The sequence below is a fragment of the Rhamphochromis longiceps genome, linkage group LG13, assembly GCF_057381845.1.
Source record: "Rhamphochromis longiceps isolate RC_006_pf linkage group LG13, R_longiceps_female_GT1.1, whole genome shotgun sequence".
In the NCBI taxonomy this organism is placed as follows: Eukaryota; Metazoa; Chordata; class Actinopteri; order Cichliformes; family Cichlidae; genus Rhamphochromis; species Rhamphochromis longiceps.
This window is the reverse complement of record NC_140569.1, coordinates 16,251,942-16,276,288: the sequence shown is the minus strand read 5'-3', so window position 1 is coordinate 16,276,288 and position 24,347 is coordinate 16,251,942. Positions and strand designations below refer to the sequence as shown.

Genomic DNA, 24,347 nt, shown 5'->3' with positions numbered 1-24,347 from the left:
CACTGAAGAAAATGTAGCGTTCTGGAGGCCCAGGTCAGTCTCCTAGGAGCCGTGTTGCTTCTACCTTTCGGCAAATGGGACTTTTCCTAGCAGGAGTTATGCTGGCCAGTATTCTCCACAGATAAAAAAAACAGCAAAGTCTTCTGTGGAAGCAGGTAGACAGAGTTCAAAGCTGGGAATTGGTAATTGGATGCCCTTCCAGTTGAACAAATATATTACTTGTCACTGACTTGGAAACCATGTTGTTGTTGTTAAGCAGATTGCTTCTTATGATTTTTTCCCCCCCGAATGAATGGTAATGTAACTTTAATGAAAAAGATTGTCCATCTGTTTATTTTCTCAAACTGCTTGTTTACCACAGTGCACATAATAATGGATGATAAGGCAATGCCTTTTCTCTTCCTCTGCGGCAGACTTCACTTGCCAAACTGATGCTATTTTGGGGATGTTTTCAATGGGAGAATACTGCGTCCTCTCCCGCCCACATCTGAATCTGTTTTAATACCTTGGCCCATCCCTCGTTCTTCATCCCTTTTTTTCCCTCCCCTTCCTCTGTGCTCCCATGAAACAAAGAGGAATGTAGGACAAAGTCTCTGCAGGCTGCTCTTAAAGGGATGCCCTTGTTCCTGCTCCACTTCTGTTACTATTCTCTCCTCTCTCGATCCCTCCATGTCACACATGCATGCTTCTGCATGCGCATGCTTGCACAGGCACGTTAATGTGAAGAGGTGCCCGTCTGTATAAGCATACAGACTCAATTTTGCCTCAAAGAGGCTTGAAAAGCAGCATCTGGTGCCCGTAACTCTATCATTGGTGTGTGATCGCAAAGAAGCAGTGCCTGATTATTCATTAATAGGGTAAGGTGAGAAATATGGCTGAGCACTGAGGCAAGCACAGGAGACTGTCACAATGAAGGGTAGCCTATTAAAGGACGTTGGGTGTTTGCAACACCTGATTGTTGTGTCTGGGTGGAATAGCTTTGTTTCTGTATGGATCAGCGAGGACTGTGTAACTATGAGTATGATTAAGTCATAGTTAACACCATTCCCAAGTGGATTCAGACTTAATCCACAACTTGCAGGGTAAAAAGAAAAATGACTCCCATCAAGATGCAATTTTCATCAATTTACCAAAATCTCTCCCACTTGAGACAAAAATAGCATTTCAATATTTTTATCCAAACTCTTAGGGGGATTTTCTCTTGCCCGATAACTGAGCGATTATCAACACTTGAATGAAAAGGAAAAACTATGAGAAATGATTAAATGTCAACAACATTTTTGTGAATGTTGTGGAACGTAACAGCACTGTTTGGTCACAATGGAGCCTCTCTCCTACACTGCTAAAATTAGGCTATTTAATTGCCTTTGTCATCTGCGTGTGGCCTAAGAAAGAGTCTGAAAAATATTCCTGGTTCACTTTCGATTAAGCTATAGATGTGACAATATAGCATAACAGTCCTAAAGCATTATTATAATGACAGTTACCTTGTGAATCCCGTGCATGCACTGCATCATGGTCAAGGTCTAATGAAAGAAATGACTGGACACATGATTAGCCAGGTCACTTGAAACTTTGTCAGTTTGATTGTTAACCCTCTCCAGGCAGACGTTGCTGATTTGCAACAGTTAGAAACTAACAACCTGATTACCCCACATACATATTTTATGAGTTTTTTTTACTCAGAAGTACCACTGCAGGACTTGGTTGTGCATTAGCAACAAAAAACTTAATTTGAGCTTAAGAGGCTTAAAGTTACCATGGAAACCTGCTGTTACAAATGGTTACATCTTGCCATGTTGATGCTAATAAACAAAGATGTTCTTTTTTCTTCTCCTGATGTTCTATAAGTGAGCGCGATTTTAGACACAGCATGGGAGATACCCCAGAAGACAAAAATGATTACTCTATATCGGAAAAAAATGTTAATTTTTCTTGATTGGTCCTCATCTAGAAAAAACTTAAAACAAACTGGTACAAAATTACACATACCATGAATTGCTCTCAACAGTTCCCATGACTATTGATCGTGAGCTTCTCCCAGTTGACCTTTGGTGACACCCAAGGTATTCTATAGTCTATAGTCTATTACAGGGCTAACATGGAGAGACAAGAAATTGGAAAAATTGTAATCTTACCTTTTCAGACCATTAAAACTCTCTGAACACACAAAGTAAGTTTTCTATCACTTACTGTGAATGATCTGAAACTGAATTAAACTATGATAGAATTAAAATAATAGTTTTTCTCTCTAATGGATAAACTATTTTAAAGGAATCTTACTTCTGAGTTTTAGGAGAAATGTCTTTTTGATAAGAATATTGCAATAAATATTATATATGTGTTATATAATAAACTCAGTGAAATAATTCCCTGACAATTCTTGATAACCATGTGACAAATTAATTTTTTAAATATTAATTTTCTTTTTTTTTGTGATATTTGCTATATCTGGCACTTTTCTTAATACAATTTATTGCTCCAAAATGTTTTGTGCAATTTATATAGCCCTTTCAGGGGGAAAGAAAATCACACTGGTGATGTAGAAGCCTCAAAAACGTGCAAAATCTCGTGCATTAAAATTGACTAGGCATTAAGGAGTTAATATTGTGTCCTTAAAGAAGGTTATTTTACATGAATAGGTGATAATGCCCTGATTAAATGACCTGAAATGAGACCAAATAGGAGTAGGACTCAGCACAGCACAGCCGTTATTATCTCTTAATTAGTTTGTGTTCAAAAGCAGAGTTGCTTGTTTCATGTATTTTAGCTTTTGTGGCTTTGCAGTATATTAAAAATGCACTCACCTGTTGATTTTCTTTTTCTTTTTGCTGCTTGCATTATATGAAATTGTGCTTTCTTTTAAAGGTGAGCTATTTTCATTCATAGGCAGCTTGAGACTAAAATAAAGTCTTAATACAGGATACGCCTGCAGCAGGAGGCAAGTCATTTGCACTCACATTATAAAATTGAGTTGTCTATTTTTAGCTTCCCTGGAGGGATTTTATTTGTCCGTTGCCCTTGTCGTTGCTAAAGTATTTCTTATTTTAGTAATGGTGCCTTGACCTAAATCAATCAGAGTACCAACCTGGCCTTCTTTCAGCTTCACAGACCCCTCCCTGCTGTGCCGCTTCCATGTGCTGTCCTCTGGAGAAATGCTGCACCTAAGCTATTAGACGTTTGGGTATTATCCCCGACACATCCGTATTTTTCAGCCCGAGCACATTTATTAACACCTGATGACTTTTAAAAAATGAGACTCAGAAAATGCAATAATCTAAAACAAAGAGTGCGACATTTCTCGTCTATGAAGAGTGACTCAGATTTGGTGTGTGTTGCACGGTGATTGTAAGCATTAGTCATGTCAGCAGTAGCGTGTTGTTGTTGTTTCCTCAGGGAGAAACCTTGCTGTTGCTCCTGCAGCTAGCCAAGGTCATGTGCAGGCTAACGAATGACTGGGTCCTGCTGACGGACTGAAGGTGTTCGGGACTATTTTTAGATCATCATCATCAACATACTCTGTTGCCCTTGAGACGCAAATGACTTTTTGCCTGTCTGGCCCATGTTGCGGTGGGTTAGGTGGGGATCAGAGGATTTTGATGCTTCTACCTTTAATATCCTGCGAGATTTTGCCCCTAATTGTTATTCTGCGTGTGTCTGCGTGTGTATACATGTGCATATCTAGTCCTAGTTTAGGTAATAAGCACAGTGGGGTTGGAGATGAAGAGTTTTTCCGCTGTCACTTTTACATCTTCGGCTCTTCTCCCTCTTATGTCACAACCTTTCTTCTCTCCTTGTCTAATCTCTACATGTCTTGCTGCTGTCTTTCTTTCTCTCCCACCACCCCTGCTCCCTCCTCTTGCTCCGTCTCTCTCTCGTCTCCTCTTCCTGTCAGGCACGATGGTGTAACCCCAGGCTGTGGCAGAGCTTAAGGAGTAATAAGACCTGTGGTGGGCAGATCTATTTTCTGCAGGACACTGGCAGCATGTGGCCAGGAATCCCTTGTGATTGCAGAGTGTGAAATGACATTGAAAGCAGGAATCTGGATTTTGTCTTGTCTTACACACTCTTTGTGTGGGAAGGTGACACAGATAGTGGGGTTCAATAACAGAAGCGCCCATCCTATTGCTGGGCAATGCATAACAGAATTAAAAGGCTTATCATCTTTTTGAATAGTTGTTCAGGTCAATAATGAGTGAATTCATGGGCAACCCACTTTTATCCCATGACAAATTGATAACATGTGACGTTGACGAAGGCATATGCAGTGGCACCTGGACATGGCTGCAGAATTCTCAAGTATGAACCCATTTTTAAGGGATTTTGAATTGAATTTTGTCAGGCCACAGTTGTTGCTAATTATTTGCTTTTGTCCTTAACATTTAACTTTAAGGCTTCATTAACTATTTCATGACTACTTTTGAGCTGTGTGACTAAAACACTCATCCAAGAAGTCACTTGGATGAGTGACGAAACGTTTCTCCCACAAAACGCTACGTCCAGATGAACAGAATCAACTTTTGGAGATGTAGAATAGAAGAATAGATAGAATAGAATAATCCTTTAATTGTCTCACAAGGGGAAATTTGGTTGTAACAGCAGCCAGAAAGACACATATACAACAAACGGTAAACAGGACACAGAACAGAAACATACACAATTTTTCTTACATATTTACATTAAGGACAATGGTTACTATAAACAGAGTACTGTACAGTTATTAAAATTAAATAAAATTAACTACAGATAAGAGGCAAACCAGGTTGTAGTGCAAATCGGTTGATTAAATTATTGCAGTTACAGCGCAGATGTAAACATCTGTTTGTTGGGAGCAGTTCTGATTGTATGTGTGACTAAAAGTGTTAACGTGACAGTAATGTCAACTTTTAAAGTTTACATGTTGTCTCCAGGCTTTCATTGGTTTCCTTCTGTCACAGGAAGAAACTTGCTGGGTTAATTTTCCTTGATCAAGGCACAGTAACTTGGAGCTTGTTCTCAGGTGTCGCCCACTGCTCTCTTACTTAGGATTATATGCTATGAATGAATTTTGCCTTAGGTTATCCTTTATAAATCCCCTAACTTAAAAATGCCATGTCTGAAGAAATTTTTGTTGAGTTGCAAGGGGTCAGTTTGAGGAGGGGTGTCTCAGAGTTCACTCATCAGAATCAGTAAATGGTAAATGGACTCTTATATAGCGTTTTTCTGCCCTCATGGAGCACTCAAAGCACTTTATACGACATGCCACATTCACCCATTCACACCAGCACTTTTTTCTATGCTTTTCAGTGCTTTTTAGCTAACATTCACATGCATTCATCCTCCGATGGATGCATCTGAGAGCAACTTGGGGTTAGTATCTTACCCAAGGATACTTGGCATACAGACTAGGGGAGCCAGAGATCGAACCGCTAAACTTTTAATCAGTAGTTGACCTGCTCTATACCTCCTGAGCTACACCCAGTAGGAATATAATGACCTGGCATCTGTTTCTGTGCCAAGGACCTACTGAGTTCCTTAAATCCAAGTTTAGCAGGAGTAAACTGAATAGTAATGCCATCTTTTTCTCGCAAAATCTGTCTTGTGTAAATTCTTGTTTTCTATGGTTGACGGATAGACAGAGAATTGTAATACAAATGAATTGCTTGTTTATGTATAATACATACTGTGCTAAATTCTTGGGTCAGCCGTAATTTCTTTCCATTTCCTTTCATACTTTCTTGTAATTTTTAACATGGTCTCCATGCTTTGTTACTAGTAGCCAGTCGCAAAAACACATAATATATTCCCATCTCTTTACTTGAATGTATAAAGAAAACACAGTTTGAAAGGCGTACAATAGTATTTTGGTACAAGTAAGATGATTTCTAAAGAGCTATTAGCTCAGCTATCTCACTATTGTGCTCAGTGTGCGGTTACAACAAAACTGAGGAAACTGGAAAAGTGGAAGACAAAATATCGGGCCTAAAAAAAAAAACTAAAAAAACATTAAGATTTCACCCAGTGGTGTTGACAAAATGCATGTAATTATGAATGCAGACAGCATCCAATTCATTTTTCAGCATGACAATGATCCCAAACACACTGCCAATCCAGTAAAAGCATAGTTGGAGAGAAAAACACAAAATTGAACACTGTCAGTCATGGATTGGCCTCCCTAGAGTCTGGACCCCAACATTATTGAGGCAGTGTGGGATCATCTTGACAGAAAGCAGAACAAAAGGCAGCAGACAGTCATAAAAGAGATATTTGCATGTATATTTGCACGTTTCAATAAATAACATTTTTCTAGCAGAATTCTGGAACAAATATTTCTACTTAACATCGTCTGAATATTAAACCTGGCCTCACAATATAAAACAGTCTCTCTGGCCTTTTAGCTTCTAAATGTTCCACTTAGTTTGTCAAGTAGTTCCTGCTTTGTGTATCTTTCTGTGAGGCTCAGGTACTGTAGTGCACAGTCAGCTTTTTTTTTTTTTTTTGGCTGGGAACTGCTTTCTGCTGCATTTAGTGCAGCTTTAGATTAAATTAAAGGAATACATTATTTGAAAAAATGTTGCTTTAATGTTAGCAGACAAAACATAACAATTTGTACGCGTGTGATGGCACTCAACTCTATGACTGCAGTACATCGAATCCATTTATTAGCACACCTGTATTAGGAGTGTGGCTTCATTTTTATTTGTGCTTTTAAAAATGTCCACAAAAGAACAGCCAAGGTTGGCAAATCTAATGCAGGGAGAAGGTGGAAAAAACAGTGGACTTGAAAAAAGTCACCTGTCTGTTCTTGTTTTTCTTCCTTTGTAGTTCACATTGCCGTAATATGCAGTTTAAAATTCAGCCGCTCTATAATTGGACTGTACCCATGTTGTACTGATGAAATCATCTCACTGTGTCTTCCCCCTACTTTAGTTAATGATGAGCTTTGCTTTCCAATGATGATTATAAAATGACTAAACACGAGCTCTCTGTGTAACCATTGTGTTGTTTTTCTAAAGCGAATAGACGGCAGATTCAGTGAACCACACGAGCCCTGCTGCTGCTGCCATGCTTTCTCTGTATTGTCAAGAGTCAGTCACATGACTTTAGTGGTTATTCAGAATTAGGCCAGAGCTGGGCCCAAGGGAAAACTCCACAGTGACCGCTCCAAATGGTGTCTTCAGTATGCACCATCTGCATGTGTATAAATGTGTGCTTATGATCATATGTGCTTTGTTAAGACACTGACTTGCGCTTAGGTCTGCAAACATTAGCTAAGGTTGAACTTCTAAATCATTGTGTGAGTTTCACTGTGTAGATGTTAGAAGATTTGCGGATGAATATTTTGGATGCCAAATACTTATTATTTACTTATTATCTGTGAGCTGCTTCAATTTGATCTGATATCGCGTAGAGATACTTCTGGTGGTCCATTACTTTAGCTCTAAGGATTAGATTTTTAAACAGTTGCTGCATAAATTAGACTAATCCATATCATCCTAGCTCTCAGCATCAGTGTCTAAAAGATCGTATCAGTCTTTAGGATATGCCCAACAAGGCCACGTATTAGAAGTTGGATCATCCTCTTCGAGCAATCTTCCTTCTCTACTTAGTCAGCCATTATAAAAAAAGCATCATGTGATCAAGGGTCTGATGTTAACTGGAAGATGATTAAGTTTCACTAATCATTTCCTTTGGGGGTCTCATTATGTGGTAAACTCCATTCTGATTCATACACTGCATCCCCATGGGCCCCCTACATACACATGTAGACTTAAACATTTAACTTGACTTTGAACTGTGTGCTGTGGTAATAGCCCAGTGTGTCTTCCCTCACCGCTCTATACATTCCCAAAATGTCGCCTGTAGTCAGCCACACCGTAATGCATATTCATGCTTATCCCCACAGTGGGATTTCCTCATTACTCAAGAGCAAAATACTATAGGCCCATGACCAAGTGAAGAATGGGGTGGGCACAGAGCCTGTTATTGCTTTTGTTGCGAGCACCAACTCGCTAATGGTTAATCATCACGCGGTAAATAAGAAAATGGATCATATGACAGACCAGACAGTTAATAACTCATTTTTCATCATCTGCCTTTTTGAAGAGTATCACCAGCCCAGTGATTGCAGTCTCCACACATTCTCTTCAAATGAGGGACTATCTTTTGGAACATTTGTGTGTGACAGACGAGGAATAATTTATGCGTGTTGAAAGTACTGTCACATCAAAGCAAACTCCACTTTCAGTATATTTTTGGCCATTTCATCTAGATGCGATTGACTCTACAGCTAAGCTAGAGCCATAAGTCTTTCATCTTGCTCTATGACCCGCCCCTCCCACTCACTCCTCGGACTCAGTCGACGTAAAACACCATCATTGCATTGAGCTCAGTATTACGGGAGATTTCAGTTTTATTACAGTGGTTATAACTCCATATTTTGATCAAATTATTTCACATTTACTGACTGATAATTGCTGTTAACTGATAATTCTCTCTGTCTCTAGTCCTATAGAATCCTGCCAGAACTTCTACAAAGATTTCACGTTACAGATTGATATGGCCTTCAACGTATTCTTCCTTCTTTACTTTGGCCTGCGGGTAAGCTGGTGCATGCACACACCCATTTTTTACATGCATCTGCTGTGCAATGAATGTACTACAAAATACAGCCATATAGCTGTTGTTTTATCTTCAAAAAGGCTCTTTAATGCATCTGACTTCATTCATTTACTGCTTTTTATTGATTTTATTTTTATGATGGCATAAAAAACAGTTACTTTGAGACACAGTAATCTTTTGGACATGCATGTGCAGACTTTTACCTTAGTCACCCATTACTCAAACAGCGTACCTTTAGTTTAAGCTGACATTGCTGTAACGATGTTCCCAGCATGGCTGTCATGCAAGAGCAGAATTCCGATGGTGCAAATGCTATCCGGATGCTTGACATCCTGAATGAATGAAAAAAACAAACAAACTCATAAGCTGCTTACACCAACAACCATTACTGCATGACTCAGCAAGTAGGGTGAAGCTTTTGTCATTGTGTATAATAAGTCAGCATTGTCAAAAGAAGACACAGCAGTTTGAAGAGCGGGCTGTGGCAAAGTCAGGATGTTTTGTGCAAAATTAACCTTCAGTTGTCACCTTTTTTCTTTTTGACAGTTTATAGCAGCCAATGACAAGCTGTGGTTCTGGCTGGAGGTCAACTCAGTGGTTGACTTCTTCACTGTTCCTCCTGTGTTCGTCTCTGTCTACTTAAACAGAAGCTGGCTTGGTAAGTTTCCATATCCATAAACTTAAACTTATAGCTCTCACTCTATCGACCCTATTGCTTTTCCTTTCCGCTTATTTTTAATAATTTTCATCCTCACATTTGTGTCTTTCTATTCCTTTTTGCCCTCTGTCATTGAATGCCACCCTTCCTTTTTATCTCCTCCTATCACTCCCACCGTCTCCCCATCACTGGGAGCAAATCTCGGAGGCTCTCTTGCTTGCGGCTACAGTCAATGTTCCCTCGTCATTGAAAGTGACAGGGCTGGGTTCCTCTGATGTTTCAGGGAACACAGACACAGCAGAGTGGATCAACTAATGGGAGTGAAAGTGACTCAGAGTAGGGCTGTGGCTCGGTGACTCTCCATGTTTGTGCTTCACATTCATTAGTACTTGGTCCGTCGAGGCGTTGCACCTGGGGTACCTCACAGTGCTGTACCATCTATTAGACTCATTCACATCCATGCGAACAAAAAAATGCACATGTAAAAGCATGTGATATCCCCATACACACTTATACACACTCTCGCCTCTCTGCTTTTAAAAACCTCAAAAAAGAAGCTCGTTCGTGCCGACACTATTCCAGCGTTGGTCTTATTGTGTCACTGGAATACAAAAATTGCTGAGCGACAATGTTAATGCAGTAGTCACACTAATAATGACATTTAGCCTTCCTTCAAATTGCCATTTTTGTCGAGTTTGTCTCCAACACTCTTTATCAGTAACAGTAGGAGTGCTCAAATATTACAATTAATTAAATGTGACCGTTTCAGGGTGCTCTTGGTGTTCACTGCTACATTTTTAAGGATTTCACTGAGTTTTAAAAGAGTAGAGCAATCGATATTGCCATTGGCAAGGTTTTTGTTAAATTTGAGAAGAAACACGAGGAATCACTCGATAATGCTGGTTTTCCTCAGGTTTTTTTTTTTTTACATGCCCGCCAGAATCACTGACTCTGTGAAGTAATGTGAGGCTGTGAATGTTTGATCTCTGAGTTGATGAAGGTTTCTTAAGAAGCGCAGAGTGGTTCGCGAATTTCACACGGAACAAGCTGTGTAATGAATTAGACGTGGCCAAGCCAAGTAGTCTGGTTTCATGATGCAAGGTGTCCTCATCTCCTCCCCAGAAGACTGTTGGCGTTAGGCCCTTGATGAGGATGATGAAAGATTGTGAAATAGTGGTCTGGCTGCTGGCTGATGTTCTGTAATGATTATTAAATATCCTGCATGTAGACCTGATGCAGGAAAGAACAACACCTTAACATATAATCCAGCTTCACTGTGAGCTGTTATCCTTAAACAAAATGTGCCTATAATGTTTTTTTTATTTAGAGATGCCCTAGATTCCAGGGCTCTTCATTATTTTTAAATGGGGAGACTCAGTGCGTTTCAGTTTCACAGTGGTGACACGAGAGGTGGCATCTCCACCTCATAGAAACGAAGACATTTTTTATTTTAGTGCTGGACTTGTCTAACAGCAGCACAGTAAAAGAACAGAAAACCCTCTGTCATGCGTTGGGATGGGTTTATTTTTACCGGGCGTTGTGTTTAATAGCAACATAAAGTGCTGCGAAGCCCATGTTATAAAATTAACAGAGCGTCGATCTGCAGTAGGATGTGACGGTCGATTTTAGAATACCAATCATGTGCTGAAAGTGTCTTCATATTCAGGTCGAGAACCTGAGAATAGCAGTCATTATTAACTGCTTATATCCTGTATTAATAAGGGAGTTAATATGGAACTCTGTGGTGGGAGGAAAATAAGCACAATTAAACGGTATCAGTCAGAACCTGATCTGCTTTCTGATGGTGACCTTTGCAATTCACTGTTAAATAAATGAAATTGCCCGTTTTGCTTTAGCTGTGTATGTGGTTGTTCACTTCCATCAGACAGCTTAACAGGGCCAAAACGAGCTAATGCACAACTGCTGTTACTTTCATTTAGTTAAGTGTCCATACTGTTCCTTAACGCAGGCTTTGTTAGAAGCCATGGTGGCTGTTAAGAGTGCGTATTGTGCTCTTCAATCCCCTTGGATTGGTTCATCTTCACTTCAATTAGCTGGTAGGGAATACACACCACACACCAGCCAGCATAATATATCACAATTATACTACCTCTCGTTTCAGTCCTGGAGAAGACCAGTGGAAATTCAGTGGAGGTGTGCCCAGTTAATAAAAAGCCCACTAATAAGGGCTCTGCCCTGTGCTCTGTGGTAGAGTATTCACCCACTTTGCACACAAGGCAGTGCCTGTATACGCTGTGCACATTTTAAGTCATGTTCTCTTTGGCTTTGCAAATTGGACATTGATTAAGGGGAGGAGAATGATGTGAGGCTAATGTAAGAGTGCATGTAGAGTTCTTCCTTGGAAAAAGGAATTAATCTCCTTTAACTACTTGAACTTAACATTTCTCCCAAGAGTCCTGACAGTGTGGGATTTGCCGTTTGAAAGATGTTCATAGATCTTGTGGCTACTGAGCCTTAGCTTTCACACTCTGTAAGTTAACTCCATGCCTTTCCACCACAGCCATTACAGAGGACTACCTTCCCAGTTTTAAATATTTAAGGAATAAAACAATTTTTTAAAGACAAATGGCATCATGAAAATACCTAAAGACAACTGCAAAGTCTATTTTATTTCTATTTCATTGTATTTCATTAAAGTGTGCTGTTTTTGGATAGCCAGTAAGAAATGGTGTCAATCTAATGTTATTGAAGCTTCACTGGCCTGAAGAATGTGCAGTAGTTTGTAGCCTTCAGACGTGCCTTATATTCTGACATGCTACTGCCTCCTAGTGGTGGGTTAGTTTGTTGGTTTCCTGCTGAAAGAGGCTTACAGCACCTGATATGGGCATGATCGCTTTATATGGCCCTTCAGCCCATGGTAGGGAAGGGAAACTGTTTCGAGGGAAGTTTAAGCCTCTTTGGTATAGCCAGGCTTCTCGCGTGTTGCAGTTTGAACATTTTTTTTGTATGTATTGATAAATATGGACTGTTTATCCTCCATGAATGAGCAGGAAGAGTCAGTGCTGTGTACACTTGCTGAGGATCTGTGTGTTTAGATTAGCGTAGCATCATATAATCTAATCCTGGCTTGGTTTACTGTCAGTGTTATCCCAGATGAACTGCTCCAGCCTGCCGATTGATAAAAAGCCCCAGAAAGCTGCCCGTCCAGGACATGTGACACAGAGTCAGTGCTTGGGCTTGCAAAGCCTCAATTAAGTAAGAGCGGGCACAGAACAGAAAACCTTTTTTTTTGAATGAGCATCTGGCAAGCTGACACATGTGTGCAAGAGGCTTTAGCATGTGCGGGAAAGAGATTTTCTCATACATGAACACAGCAAGAGAATTTCATTGAGGTTTTTTTTTTGGTTTGTTTTTAACATGATTTTTACATAATACACATTTTTTTTTATAGAAAAGAAATTATTGTGTGTTATAATTGTTGTAGGCCTTTGTGGGGCTGTTTTTCTTGCTCTCACTCAGTGTAGGTGAAGTCTCAGATGTGATAGCGTGAACAGATATTTCTCCACAAAGTCTCACAAAGTGTTAAACGCAAGACAAAATACCACACGCACAGATGTACAGCATAACACAAACACAGATGCTTCACACTAATTGAGAAAAATGTGTTCTGCAGCCACCTGCATCGCAGCATCACTGTGTGTTTGGTGGCATGTCTGATATTTGCAATCTGAACGCCAAATTTGCGAAGTATTTGTTGATGTTGTCACATCAGTTTTATGTCAAAAAGCTGGCTGCTATGTTTTGTGTTGTAAGTGCAACACAGCATTTCTGTGTTTGCCAGTCGAACAAATATACAGTTTCAGTTTGTGGAGCGTAGTCATTTGTTTTTATGTACAATTTTGTTTGTTATTGTTAAACAGGTGTGAATCACTGCATCCAAAGCCAATGCGAAAAGGCAAAACACAGTGAGGTCAGTTAGGATTACATGTGTGCAGTATGAATTACGATCCACACCATCAGTTGGATTTTTTTTTATATACTAAAGTAAAATTAGAATACTACTTAAGTAGGCTAGCAATGATATAAACAAAACATATTTAAAGTAGTTGAAGTAAAACTTTCAAGAATCATCTGTATAAATGATATCATAGTATAATACTTATGAATTTATTGATTCATACATTTAATGTTGCAGCTGTTGTTGACCTGTTGTTACACCATATATGGCTAGATTTCTTGATATATCAGCGAAATAATACACATCTAAAGCTTTAAAATAAATAAACTACAATAATTGCATCCATCATGTAGTGGAGTAAAAACAGGAAGCAGCATAACACCAAGGGGAGTATTACATTTTTTCAATAGGATATCAGCGTCTATGAAAACATGATTTGTGGTCATTAAAAAATATGAAATTTAAACTTATGTTGCTAATTTATTTTCCTTAATTAATATTAAGTTTAATATTGTACATTTGTTCAACTGTTTTATTATTCATTGACATTATTTATAGATGGTCGTTGTTACAACTAAAGAAAACTAAAAATAAACTAAAAAGCATTATTTATATATACATGTATCTGTGTTGCCGCACGACATGACAGGGTGAGGCAGAGCCATCATGGACAGGAGAAACGCAATTTTGTTTGATATAATCGTTCAGCTGCTTATCACAAACATCTAATCAGCCACACGACATGACAGTAACTCGGTGCATTTAGACATGGTCAAGAAAACCTGCTAGTAGCAACTGATCATCATTTAAACACCACAGTCTATCTGAGTATTGTTGGTGAACATGGCCATTCCTTTATGACCACGGTGTACCCATCTTTTGCTTATCTGCTTCCAGCAGAATAACGCACCATGTCACAAAGGTTTCTTGAACACAGCAGTGAGTTCACTGTACTCAAATAGCCTCTGCAGTCACCAGATCTCAGTCTAATAGACCACCTTTGGGATTTAGTGGAAATAAAGATGTGTATCTTGTGCAGATGACTGTAAATTCAACTGTGTGATGCTATCATGTTTGTATGGCTCAAAAAGGAATATTTTCCAGCACCTTGCTAAATTTGTGCCAAGAGGCATTAAGGCAGTTATGAAGAGAAAAGCGAGTCCAACTCAGTACTAGCACAGAGTACTTTACAAAGGAGCTGGTGAGTGTACTTATAATTTGTTGTTGTTGTTTGGGTTTAAAAAAACAAACAAACAGGTTTTTGCAAAAGTACAATATCAGATTTCTCTTTCAGATTTCAGTCCCATTCTGGGCCATAAACATGAGAAAAACACAGCTTCAGTTGCCATAGATACAAAGTGATTACTGAGGGTCATGACAATATAATCTGGATTTTATGTCGTCTTGTTGCTTCCAGCTCCAGAGGGAGTCTTTCCTTTGATTCTGCTAAAATACCTGGAGCTGGAGGATTCATTTGTGTCTGTTTAAAAAAAAAAAAAAAAAAAGTTTCAGGAATTTATGCCCTAAATACATGTTTACATGGAAGTGTAGATTCCTTATCTGTAGTCCTAATCTGACAGAGATGGGTTTTGTTTTTGTTTTTTTACTTTTTTTTTTTTTACTGTCAGACAGAGTTGTTTGAAATTTCATTGTGAAAACAGGTCTCTCATTTTATGTACGGATTATTGTTTTTGTTCTGCTTTATTTTCATCTCTGTTAATCCCTGGCATGGTTCAGACTTTTTTGAAAGGTTTGACACAGCTGTGTTGATGGAGACGTGGCTTTATAGGGGTTAGTAGTAAATCACTAAAAGGGGCAGGAGAAAGGTAAATCTGTTTGGGTTGTGGGGATTAAAGGCACTGTAACAAAAAATGAGGAAAAAAAACAATTATATTAGAGCTGACATTTTGCTCACAGAGACACTCTCTGATGCGACTGACATGGAAAACCTATACAACTGCAGCTGAATGCACGGAGACCAATGATTTAACACCAACAGAAGCAACATTGTCCTATCAAGGAAGCCTTTCTTTTTAAAGCCTTTTCTTTGGTTATTTTACTAGGAATACTTAAAGACCCTAAATATTTGAGGATTACAGACTTCTTGACCTGAAGTCAAGTCCCAAGTACTGGATTTGGTCCAGAAACAATGATTCCTCCTAAACTGCTTGTGTACCGTCGTACACACAGTGATGTAAATTTGCAAACCCTCCAAGAGACATGGAGGCGAAAGAAGTCTTGTGGCGATCTTTTTCAGAATGGATACAGGGTGAGGCAGGGCCATCATGGACAGGAGAAAAAGGGAAGCCAGACAGGACTTTACTATTCTGTTTGGTCCTGTTTACACATTCTCTCCAACTGGGGTAAGAGCCTTAGGTTAAGTGTAATACGTGAGATTGCTTCATCAGAATCATTGATGTGCCTGTGACAACCTTATATTTGTGGGGTCTGATTGTATAATTTCAGTAGGAATTTTTATCACTGACATAAATCCATGTATGCTTGTTCTATGGGATTGGACCTGTTATATAAAAAGACAATGAGACAGTTGCCACTTTGCTCTATAATCCATGAGGGACCTGCTCTTTGCACTGACACTCACGGCTTAAAATGTTCCTTCTAACTTGGTTGACACCATAATTATTCAGAAAATGTGCTATTTATTTATTTATTTATTGATGTATTATTTTTGTTTTGTTTTCTTGTATGTTATAAGCTACATTTGATGATTTGGATGATGTTGCTCTGTACTGTGCCTAAATGCTGTGGTAACATGTGGGCTGCATCACTAGCTGATCTGCCAACATGCAGAACCTCATGTTGTTTGAACTCAGGACAATGTCTGCACAGGTGTTGTCTCTACATTTCCCTCCTGTCAGTGCATGTTACATGTTGATACGTTTCTCTGTTCTTCTCTGTTCACGCAGGTTTAAGATTCCTGAGAGCACTAAGATTGATACAGTTCTCAGAGATTTTGCAATTCTTAAATATCTTGAAAACAAGGTAAGAAAAGTGTTTTCTTTTTTTCATTTACAAAACACACACATACCCTGACAACAGAATTTTTAGTATTAAGACCAACCTATCACCTAGAGTCTTAAATAAATATGCTTTGGTTATCAGGACATAATACAAATCATCTGGTCCTTATCAGTTCTTAAAATTTAGTAAATATCTTCTCAGATAAACAACAAGTCATATATTATGTATAACATAATAATATAGCCATACCATAGTTCACACAAATTAGGCCAAAATACAGAAGCGGTGTATAAACAATTAGGTAAATACTTCGATATATATATATATTAAGAAGGTAAGTGGTGACCAGTTGCCGCTAATCAAATGTACTTGATTAACTCATTAACTTAATCATCAGCAAGTGTGAGGACCTCTATAAAGGCACGTATTTTGGCAGTTTGCTGGTCTGGAGCATTCGATGCCAAGACATCAGCAATGATCTTAAAGAAGTAATCCAGTATTCTACGGGGGATGAAGGTCATTCACAGCTAGACTTTCAAGACAGTTGGCAATCATCCCAGGAGTGAACATCTCAGCAAAAAATTAAAAAAATAAATAAAAAAGCTACACCTCAGACTCTACAGCCTGCTAAATGTTGAGGTTCATGTCAGTGCAACTGACTGAACAAGAGTGGCTTGTTTTGGGCAGAAAGCAAGATGGACATGTTTGGGCATAATGCACAGTGCCACATTTGAAAACCAAACATCAGCTGTCAGCACAGTGGAGGAGAGCTGATGCTTCGGGCTTGTGTTGCAGGGACAGGACCCGGGCACCTCGCAATCATCGAGTGGCACATTAAGCAATCTGTATACTCAAGTATTCTGGAGTATAATGTGAGGCCACCTATCCAGCATATAAAACTTGGCCCAAACTGGCTTATGCAACAGGCCGGTGATCCCAGAGCACAGAGGCAAACATGCAACAGAATGGCTGAAAAAGAAACAAATTCCCCAAACCTCAATGAACTGAAGCAATATTTAAAGAAGAGTGGGCCAAAATTTCTGCACAGTGATGTTTGTGAAATAAATGACGACACAGTGTAATATAAGTGTTCTTCATCTGAGGTTGCATTGACCTAATTTTAAAACCTGGTGGGGATTAAATGATTGTTTTTATTATGTTAAACCTTGAACTGAAAGATTGGGGACTTTCTTTTTACCATGAGTGTGTGATGAACACTGTGGTTGATTTGGAGTAAACAAAAGGAAACAATAGATAATAGGGAACAAAATTCTGACATTTTTATTCAACCTGATTTCCTTTCAACTATTGTAAGATGTAAAAAAAAAACAAAAAACTTTGTTATATATATGAATAAAACAAATCTCTTTTTTTCTGTCACTGGTCTCGCCGCCTTAAATGAGTTTTATTTTTTTTTCACTCTGTGCAGCAATTCCATCAAGCTGGTGAACCTGTGTTCCATCTTCATAAGCACATGGCTCACAGCTGCTGGATTCATACATTTGGTAAGTGGACAGATGTGACGGCCAGTGGCATCCAGAGTTAAATGTTCCAGAAAGAATGATACTGTAGTGAACTAACTGTAACTACCTCACTGACACAAGTGTGACACCTAGCACTTTCAGTGAGTCTGATAGTATGAATAAAGAGCCTAAATTAATGGTATTTGCTAGTAAAAAATTAAATTTCTCCAAGTTTAAAACATTGCTGTGATGTCATATGTGGATAGGGCACTATCTGCTGTGCCACTAAAACTTAGGAGGCAGCATAATTAAAGACATTTTAGTGACTTTAACTTTAATGTACATAAAATATATCAGGGATATTAAAGCCAAGCCCTATCTGTGTAAATATCTTGTGTTTATTCTGTAGGGCAAATTTTAACTAACTGTCACAAAGCAAATAACCAGCATGTTATGTGTGTGAATCATCAGTATTTTCTGAAAGATCAGCTCAGATTTTTATATTAAATTTATGCCTGGAATTTCCATGTGATCTGTATTCAGATTTATTATTTAGACCTGTTATTGAAATCTACTCTTGTTATCTCGGCTAAACTCTCACATGAATCCCATCTGAATGGAGAAATTGGTGACACGTGTCACATTCCAGGACAGGTGAAGCGTTCCTCTTTTCTTTTTTGCACTTCGTGTAGTTATTATCAGGCTTACTTCCAGTGGCGGGAAAAAGTAGTTGTGTTGAACAAAGCAGATTTTTTTCATGTGATCACGCTGCATGACTTGCTTTTATTCCTGCCTGAGATCATTTCTACTAAATTAGATTTCTGCATATATGTCATTTTAATACTGATCACATGTAGGATGCGTGTAAATTGTAAATAGGGTTTTTAACCCTTGGAACTTTCCTGTGAACCAAAATTAGGGATGTGGTATTTAATATTACAAACACATAAAATGGAGCATAAAACTGCCTCCTCCTTCACCTTCCCTTTATTCTGATCAAAGTGTTGGTTTCAGTTAAGCCAGATGCTTTTAAAGTGAAAATCCGTACTCGTGAGGTATTAAATGATTTTACCACTAGATGGTAGTCAAGGCTCACTAAATGAAGACGATGTCACAAAGTGAGATGAATGCTGGCACACTTGCAGCTGGATTTAATCAAATCTCAGGAAACTGTTTCTTTTTAGAAAAACTCTGTTTACAAATTGGTTGTGCGAATTGTATCTAATGATCCTTCTGCATCACTCCCTTGTCAATTTTAGGTGGAAAACTCAGGGGATCCTTGGGAAAACTTCCAAAATTCCCAGTCACTATCATATTGGGAATGTGTCTACTTGCTGATGGTGACTATGTCTACAGTGGGCTACGGGGATGTCTATGCAAGAACCACCTTGGGGCGCCTCTTTATGGTCTTCTTCATCCTTGGCGGTTTGGTAAAATCAGACTTTTTATTCTCCCTATATCCCATTTTCCCTATAAATTCCTGCCTGCCCCCATCAATAAACTGTTTAGAACTGTTTAAAATGTCTAAAAATAAAATAAATAAAATGTGATGTTAATATTTAGAATGATCTATACTGTATAACATGTTAGTGTAGTGTTTTTATATTGTTAGAACTATATTGCCTAGACAGTACATGCTATATCTTTGTCACAGTGTAGTTGTATCCTCCTGTTTAGCCTACTGTATCTTGTCTCCTGGAGTCACAGATCATTGTGCTCCTTTGTCTTCTTCCCCCTATGTGTCCTCCCTATATTTGTTTGATTAGATTATAAGCTTTTGTCTGATGATGTTGTTATTCTCTTAAAAGCAGTTGCGGTTTCAGGACACCCCTCCTTCCGTGTCTCTTCCCACAATTCCAACAAACACAGGGGCAGGGAGATGAAGCTTAGGCCAGCCTGAATGTTACCATAGCAACGGCAGCTTCCCACAACCTGCCCTCTTACCTTCCTCTGATCTAACGTCCCGTTGGGCTGACACTAGTACAGTAACTCACATGTAAACACGCATGAACGCAAACACCTGTAAGCACTCGAACACACGGTCGCATACAGAAGAGCGCGCACGCCCTTCGTCTTCGCTCGCAAAGACTGGAGGATTTAGCCAAATTCTGTACAAAGACAGCTATCAGTATGCACTGATGACCTACAGCTGTGTGGATGTGTACCATATTGTGACCATGGTGATAGATTGCAAGGTTTTCTTAGTGCTGCGAGTTCTGGAAGTCTTTAGGCGAATACCTCCGCCTGCTTCCTCTCAGCAGCAGTGGCTTAGCAATGACTCCAGGGTGAAGGTATGCTAAAGCCAAGGATAAAATCAAACTCACATAATGTCACACTATTCCTGGTAATGTAACAGTACATTTTTTCCAGGCACGAGTGAAGTATGCTTTTACCGAGCAAGGGCATCTCTGTGTTGCTAACTGTAGATGCAAGCCTACGCGAGTAACGCCAGCGAGTATACGCCACTGGTAAGCAGTGAGCTTAAACATAACTCTGTGCTGGGACGACAGGCTGTCAACCTTTGCAAAATGCATCCAGCTCATTTTCTAGCCCAACAAATGAGTCTTAATGTGTTTTGCAGCTGTGGACCATCAGGTGTGCCTATTCAAATCAACCTGCCAGGTCATCTGTGTTTGTTGGACAAAACATGGCACATAGGTTTTTATTCTTCCTCAGCTTTTTTCCAAAGAAAGGTTTTGGGTGTTAATTGCAGACTGACTAGCTGTCAGCTGTAACAAAATTATTGCCCACTAACCAAACCCGTTCTGAACTTTTAAACACTGGGGCTACTTCTTTTTTCCCTCCACTGATTTTTGTGAACTTTAGGGAGTCTCTCCAGATAATGAGAGCGATGGGATTTACAGGCTAATATTTTTTTTATATCCTCAGAAATCTGGATTCACGCACCAATCGCTCCACAACCCACTCTGCGCCATACTAGTCTCTTTTTTAGTCTCTTCTTCTGTCTTCTATCTTCTCCTTAGGCCATGTTTGCCAGCTACGTCCCTGAAATCATAGAGTTAATAGGAAACCGCAAGAAATATGGTGGTTCCTATAGTGCGGTTAATGGGAGAAAGTAAGTATTCCAGATGGTTCTGCTGTTTTTCTGTGTGCGGTAGAACCCTCTCTGCATGCTTTTTTCTTTTTTTTTTCTATTCCATGCATGTAGGCCATGTTTGCTCGCTACGTGCCAGAAATTGCTGCTCTCATCCTTAATCGGAAGAAATTCGGAGGGAGTTATAACTCGACACGAGGCAGAAAGTAAGTTGAAATCCAGACAAGGTGTGGTTGTGTGACTAAGGTACACCTCCAGAAGTTGGTAGTTACTGGGGGTTAGTTAACTTGACTTTTTTAGAATGGTAAAGTTTAAACGCAGTTAAAGTAAAGGTACATTATGTCAAGTCACACTGCGTGACTGGAGACCTTGGCCAATAGGACACACATGTCCATGCCCTTTAATTCTCTCTTTCAGTCTTTCTCTTTCTGTCTTCTTCCTCTGTCTGCCTTTATCTATCCTCCATTCAAAGCTTTCCTAAAGTCATTTGTGTGCTTTTCATTTTCTTTCTGTGTCCTCCTTGAAACATCCTGTGTTGCGCTTTAATTTAATTTGGAAAATAGAGCTTTCATGACTATTACACTTTAGCCTAACAGGAAACTAACCTGTGGTGCTTCTATTTAATGTAACGTGTGCCCAGTGTGTCTCATCAATACAGGCTAGCCTACAGGGATTAATTAGAATCCAAATCAAAAAGCAACAAAACAGTCATGAAATCCCTACTATCCGCTTTTAAAGCATTTTCTCACAAGAAAATAGAAAGATTTAAACATCTGCAAGTGCATTATTATTGGTGGTCTTTTTTTTTAAGAATCATCAATCTCAATGAGCATTGCAGGATACAATTTCTTTTCTTGTTTTTTTGTTTTTCTCTTTACTTTTGCTTTTTTAAAATTATTATATGCATTTTTTTCCCTGCTTGAATTCGTTTTGCATGCTTTGTGGAATTACTTTTTTCCTTAACTGCATCATATCGGGCATGTTCTCTATGACCTGCAGTCTTGTGGCTTTGTCATTAATTGCTAAATGGATGATAAAGTCATCCTTCTGTTGTCTGTCATTGCTAGCGCATCGCATCATCAATGCCTGACATTACTCTGGCCCTGATCTTCAGTCAGCTCCCACACCCTGAATGCTGGATGCCTCGTTCCCATTGGAGGCTTTCAATTGCTTTTGGCTTGCTTTGCCTGCTTGGTTCGTTGATGCCCGCCTGGCTCTTATGTGTGTGTGGTGGTGGTGATGGTGGACTTTATCTCTGGAGGCTCTCATATTTATGTAAATGTGCGACTGCCCTCTCGCAGCCGAGGCTCCAGTACACTGTGAAGTATATGTGACACTGTGGTTATTATAGTGTTTGTACAAACGTGCCACAATACTTATTGTGAAGTTCTCTTCTCCTCTTCCCTCCTTGTGGCTCAAACCTTGAAATATTCAGCACACAGATTTAAATTAATCCAAAAGGAGCGTATACAGAACAGGGAAAGTGCTCTTTTCATTGTCCTCCGTCTCTTTTCTTCTAATTTTGTACGGCAGCCAGCATCTGCTACTATCTGCTGTCTACTCTTTCTCACTCTGTTTCTCTTTCCAATCTCACCCCCACCAGTTTCAGTCATTCTGTTCAGCGGAGCAGATTCTGAGGAGTCAGCAGTAGAACAAGACGTTAGGGGGAAAAAAAAGCCTTTGTGCAGTAACATTTGCCTGTCATTGAGATAAGATTGATGAAATGTTATGTTTGGCCAGTGACCTCAACCCAGGCTCACAGATGGGTGCTGAGAGAAGCCCTTGTCAAAATCGTGGATAGTTTCTCCAACACACTTTATTTTCTCCATCCACACCCCCCTTCCATGTCTCCTTCTGGTTAGAGTGCAAACATATTGTAACAATCGGAAGATATTCATCAAAGACTCAAGAGTAGCTACTTTCTTTTACATTCTCATTTGGATATGTGCTTATAGGACGTAATGCAAATGAAAAAGTGGTTTGCCATGTGGATTTAGGATTTTCATTGGGCTTCAGTGCATTATCACTTCGCAGCTATCAGCCCACAATCCTCCAAATCTTGGAAATAAGATTAGGGGATTACACGTATCTGCCTGATTACAGAGCTCACAAACAATGAAGTCATGATACATAGTGAAGTTTATTAAATGTAGCCCTCATTTCATCTCTGGGCCTGGCTGCTGTCATTTGAACCAGGCCTTCAAAACTTATTTGGAAGTGAAAGGTTGGATTGGATCTGAACTGGATTTCTGTTTCATGCTAGCGTTGCTTATAGTACTCTGTGTAGTGTAGCATACACCCGTGAGCGTAATGACAGCTCTCAGCCTGTGTGCGCTGATATAATAATGACAAGTGTTGCGTTCTGTTGGCGCCCACTGCACTCGGGGCTCTGTGGTTTCCATTATGACTCTATGGTTTCCATTAGCCCCAACTTCAAGAGAGGACTTGGCATGAAAACTGGCTTCAACCCTGGCTGAACTCTGACACACAACTTTGAAAGTCCTCCATCGAGGCTACAAACTTGAAGCGTGCAGACTCGGAGACTTTCAGTGTCAGGAATTAACACGTATTTGCATATTCACAAAACATGCACCTAGTTGAGGTTCCAACACAATTTCATGTAATTACACAATGACAAAATGCACTAAGTACGTTATGTCTGTGAGCTTAATTTGATTGGCTAGTGTTGGTAACATTTCACCTAGCTGATTCTTGGCATTAAACACAGGAGATGGTGTTTATTCCTCCCTTTCTTTAAGTTCCCTGAAAGGTGATACACCAAAACAGGGAACACAGATTTTGAAACTGCAACATTTTCATAAAGATGATTCTTGCAGTAAGTTTCGTCACCCTAAGGATTAGAGCAGTACCAAGTGAGTGACCTCTGTTGCTGACGTTTGAGCTCTGTGTTTGTTCGCTGTATTAAGTGTATCCCCAGTGACATCCTGAGATGTTTCCTGGCTGCATGTTCTTGTGTGCATGCTCTGTAAAACCCATTGGATTTGATTAATGTGACTCTGTGCCACACCTTTTTTTAGTTTCTGAGTTGTTGTCTATGGTTTCTTGTTAAAAGAAAGAAACCTGTTCCCTCTAAATTCTATGTTTATTTGTTTTCCTTTGATTCTTTCTGTATATGTCTAGCTAAAACTGTACTGCACAATCAGGTTGACTAAAAAGGGAGATATTTAGTTTTTGGGTAATTATAAATGGTTGAATTATCTTTAATATCTTCCCCCCATGTCCTGTTTAACTAGCTTATGATCTTGGTATTCAGCTTGATGCCTTTTTTGGCACAGCGATAGAGAGGGAAACTAAGTAGAAGTAGGAAACCTTTAAGGATATCAAGTGAATATTTCCATCTTAAATATAAGGACCTAAATTAGTGGCGTGTTCAAGATGTGGAAGAAAAGTTTGCTTCCCTGATTAAAAACCTATTTAGAAAAATGCACATGTCACGGAGATGCATTTACACTTCCAAGTTTGTGCTTAAGATCCACAACCTCCATTGAACCCACATGAATCAAATAATTTGCCTTATAAATCTTTAAACTTCCTCTACCCTCGGACGAGCATCGGGATACTTGAATAGGAAAACATGACTGATTGTGTGTGTGTGGGTTTTTAAAAAAATTTTTTTTTTAACATTTCATAAAATGAGAGACTTCTTGT

At 39.2% G+C, this 24,347-nt stretch overlaps 1 protein-coding gene across 7 annotated transcripts in view; it reads left to right on the top strand.

Annotated features, from left to right (window-relative positions):
* kcnma1a (potassium large conductance calcium-activated channel, subfamily M, alpha member 1a) overlaps positions 1–24,347 on the top strand; it is a 158,341-nt gene that overhangs the window by 78,596 nt on the left and 55,398 nt on the right. For all 7 annotated transcript variants that reach the window (XM_085427988.1, XM_085427990.1, XM_085427989.1 and 4 more), the window contains exons 4-9: positions 8,487–8,580; positions 9,148–9,259; positions 16,106–16,181; positions 17,590–17,665; positions 18,883–19,053; positions 20,608–20,699. In XM_085427988.1, the coding sequence (XP_085284114.1) occupies positions 8,487–8,580; positions 9,148–9,259; positions 16,106–16,181; positions 17,590–17,665; positions 18,883–19,053; positions 20,608–20,699 (621 nt within the window). The remainder of the gene's footprint in view (positions 1–8,486; positions 8,581–9,147; positions 9,260–16,105; positions 16,182–17,589; positions 17,666–18,882; positions 19,054–20,607; positions 20,700–24,347) is intronic.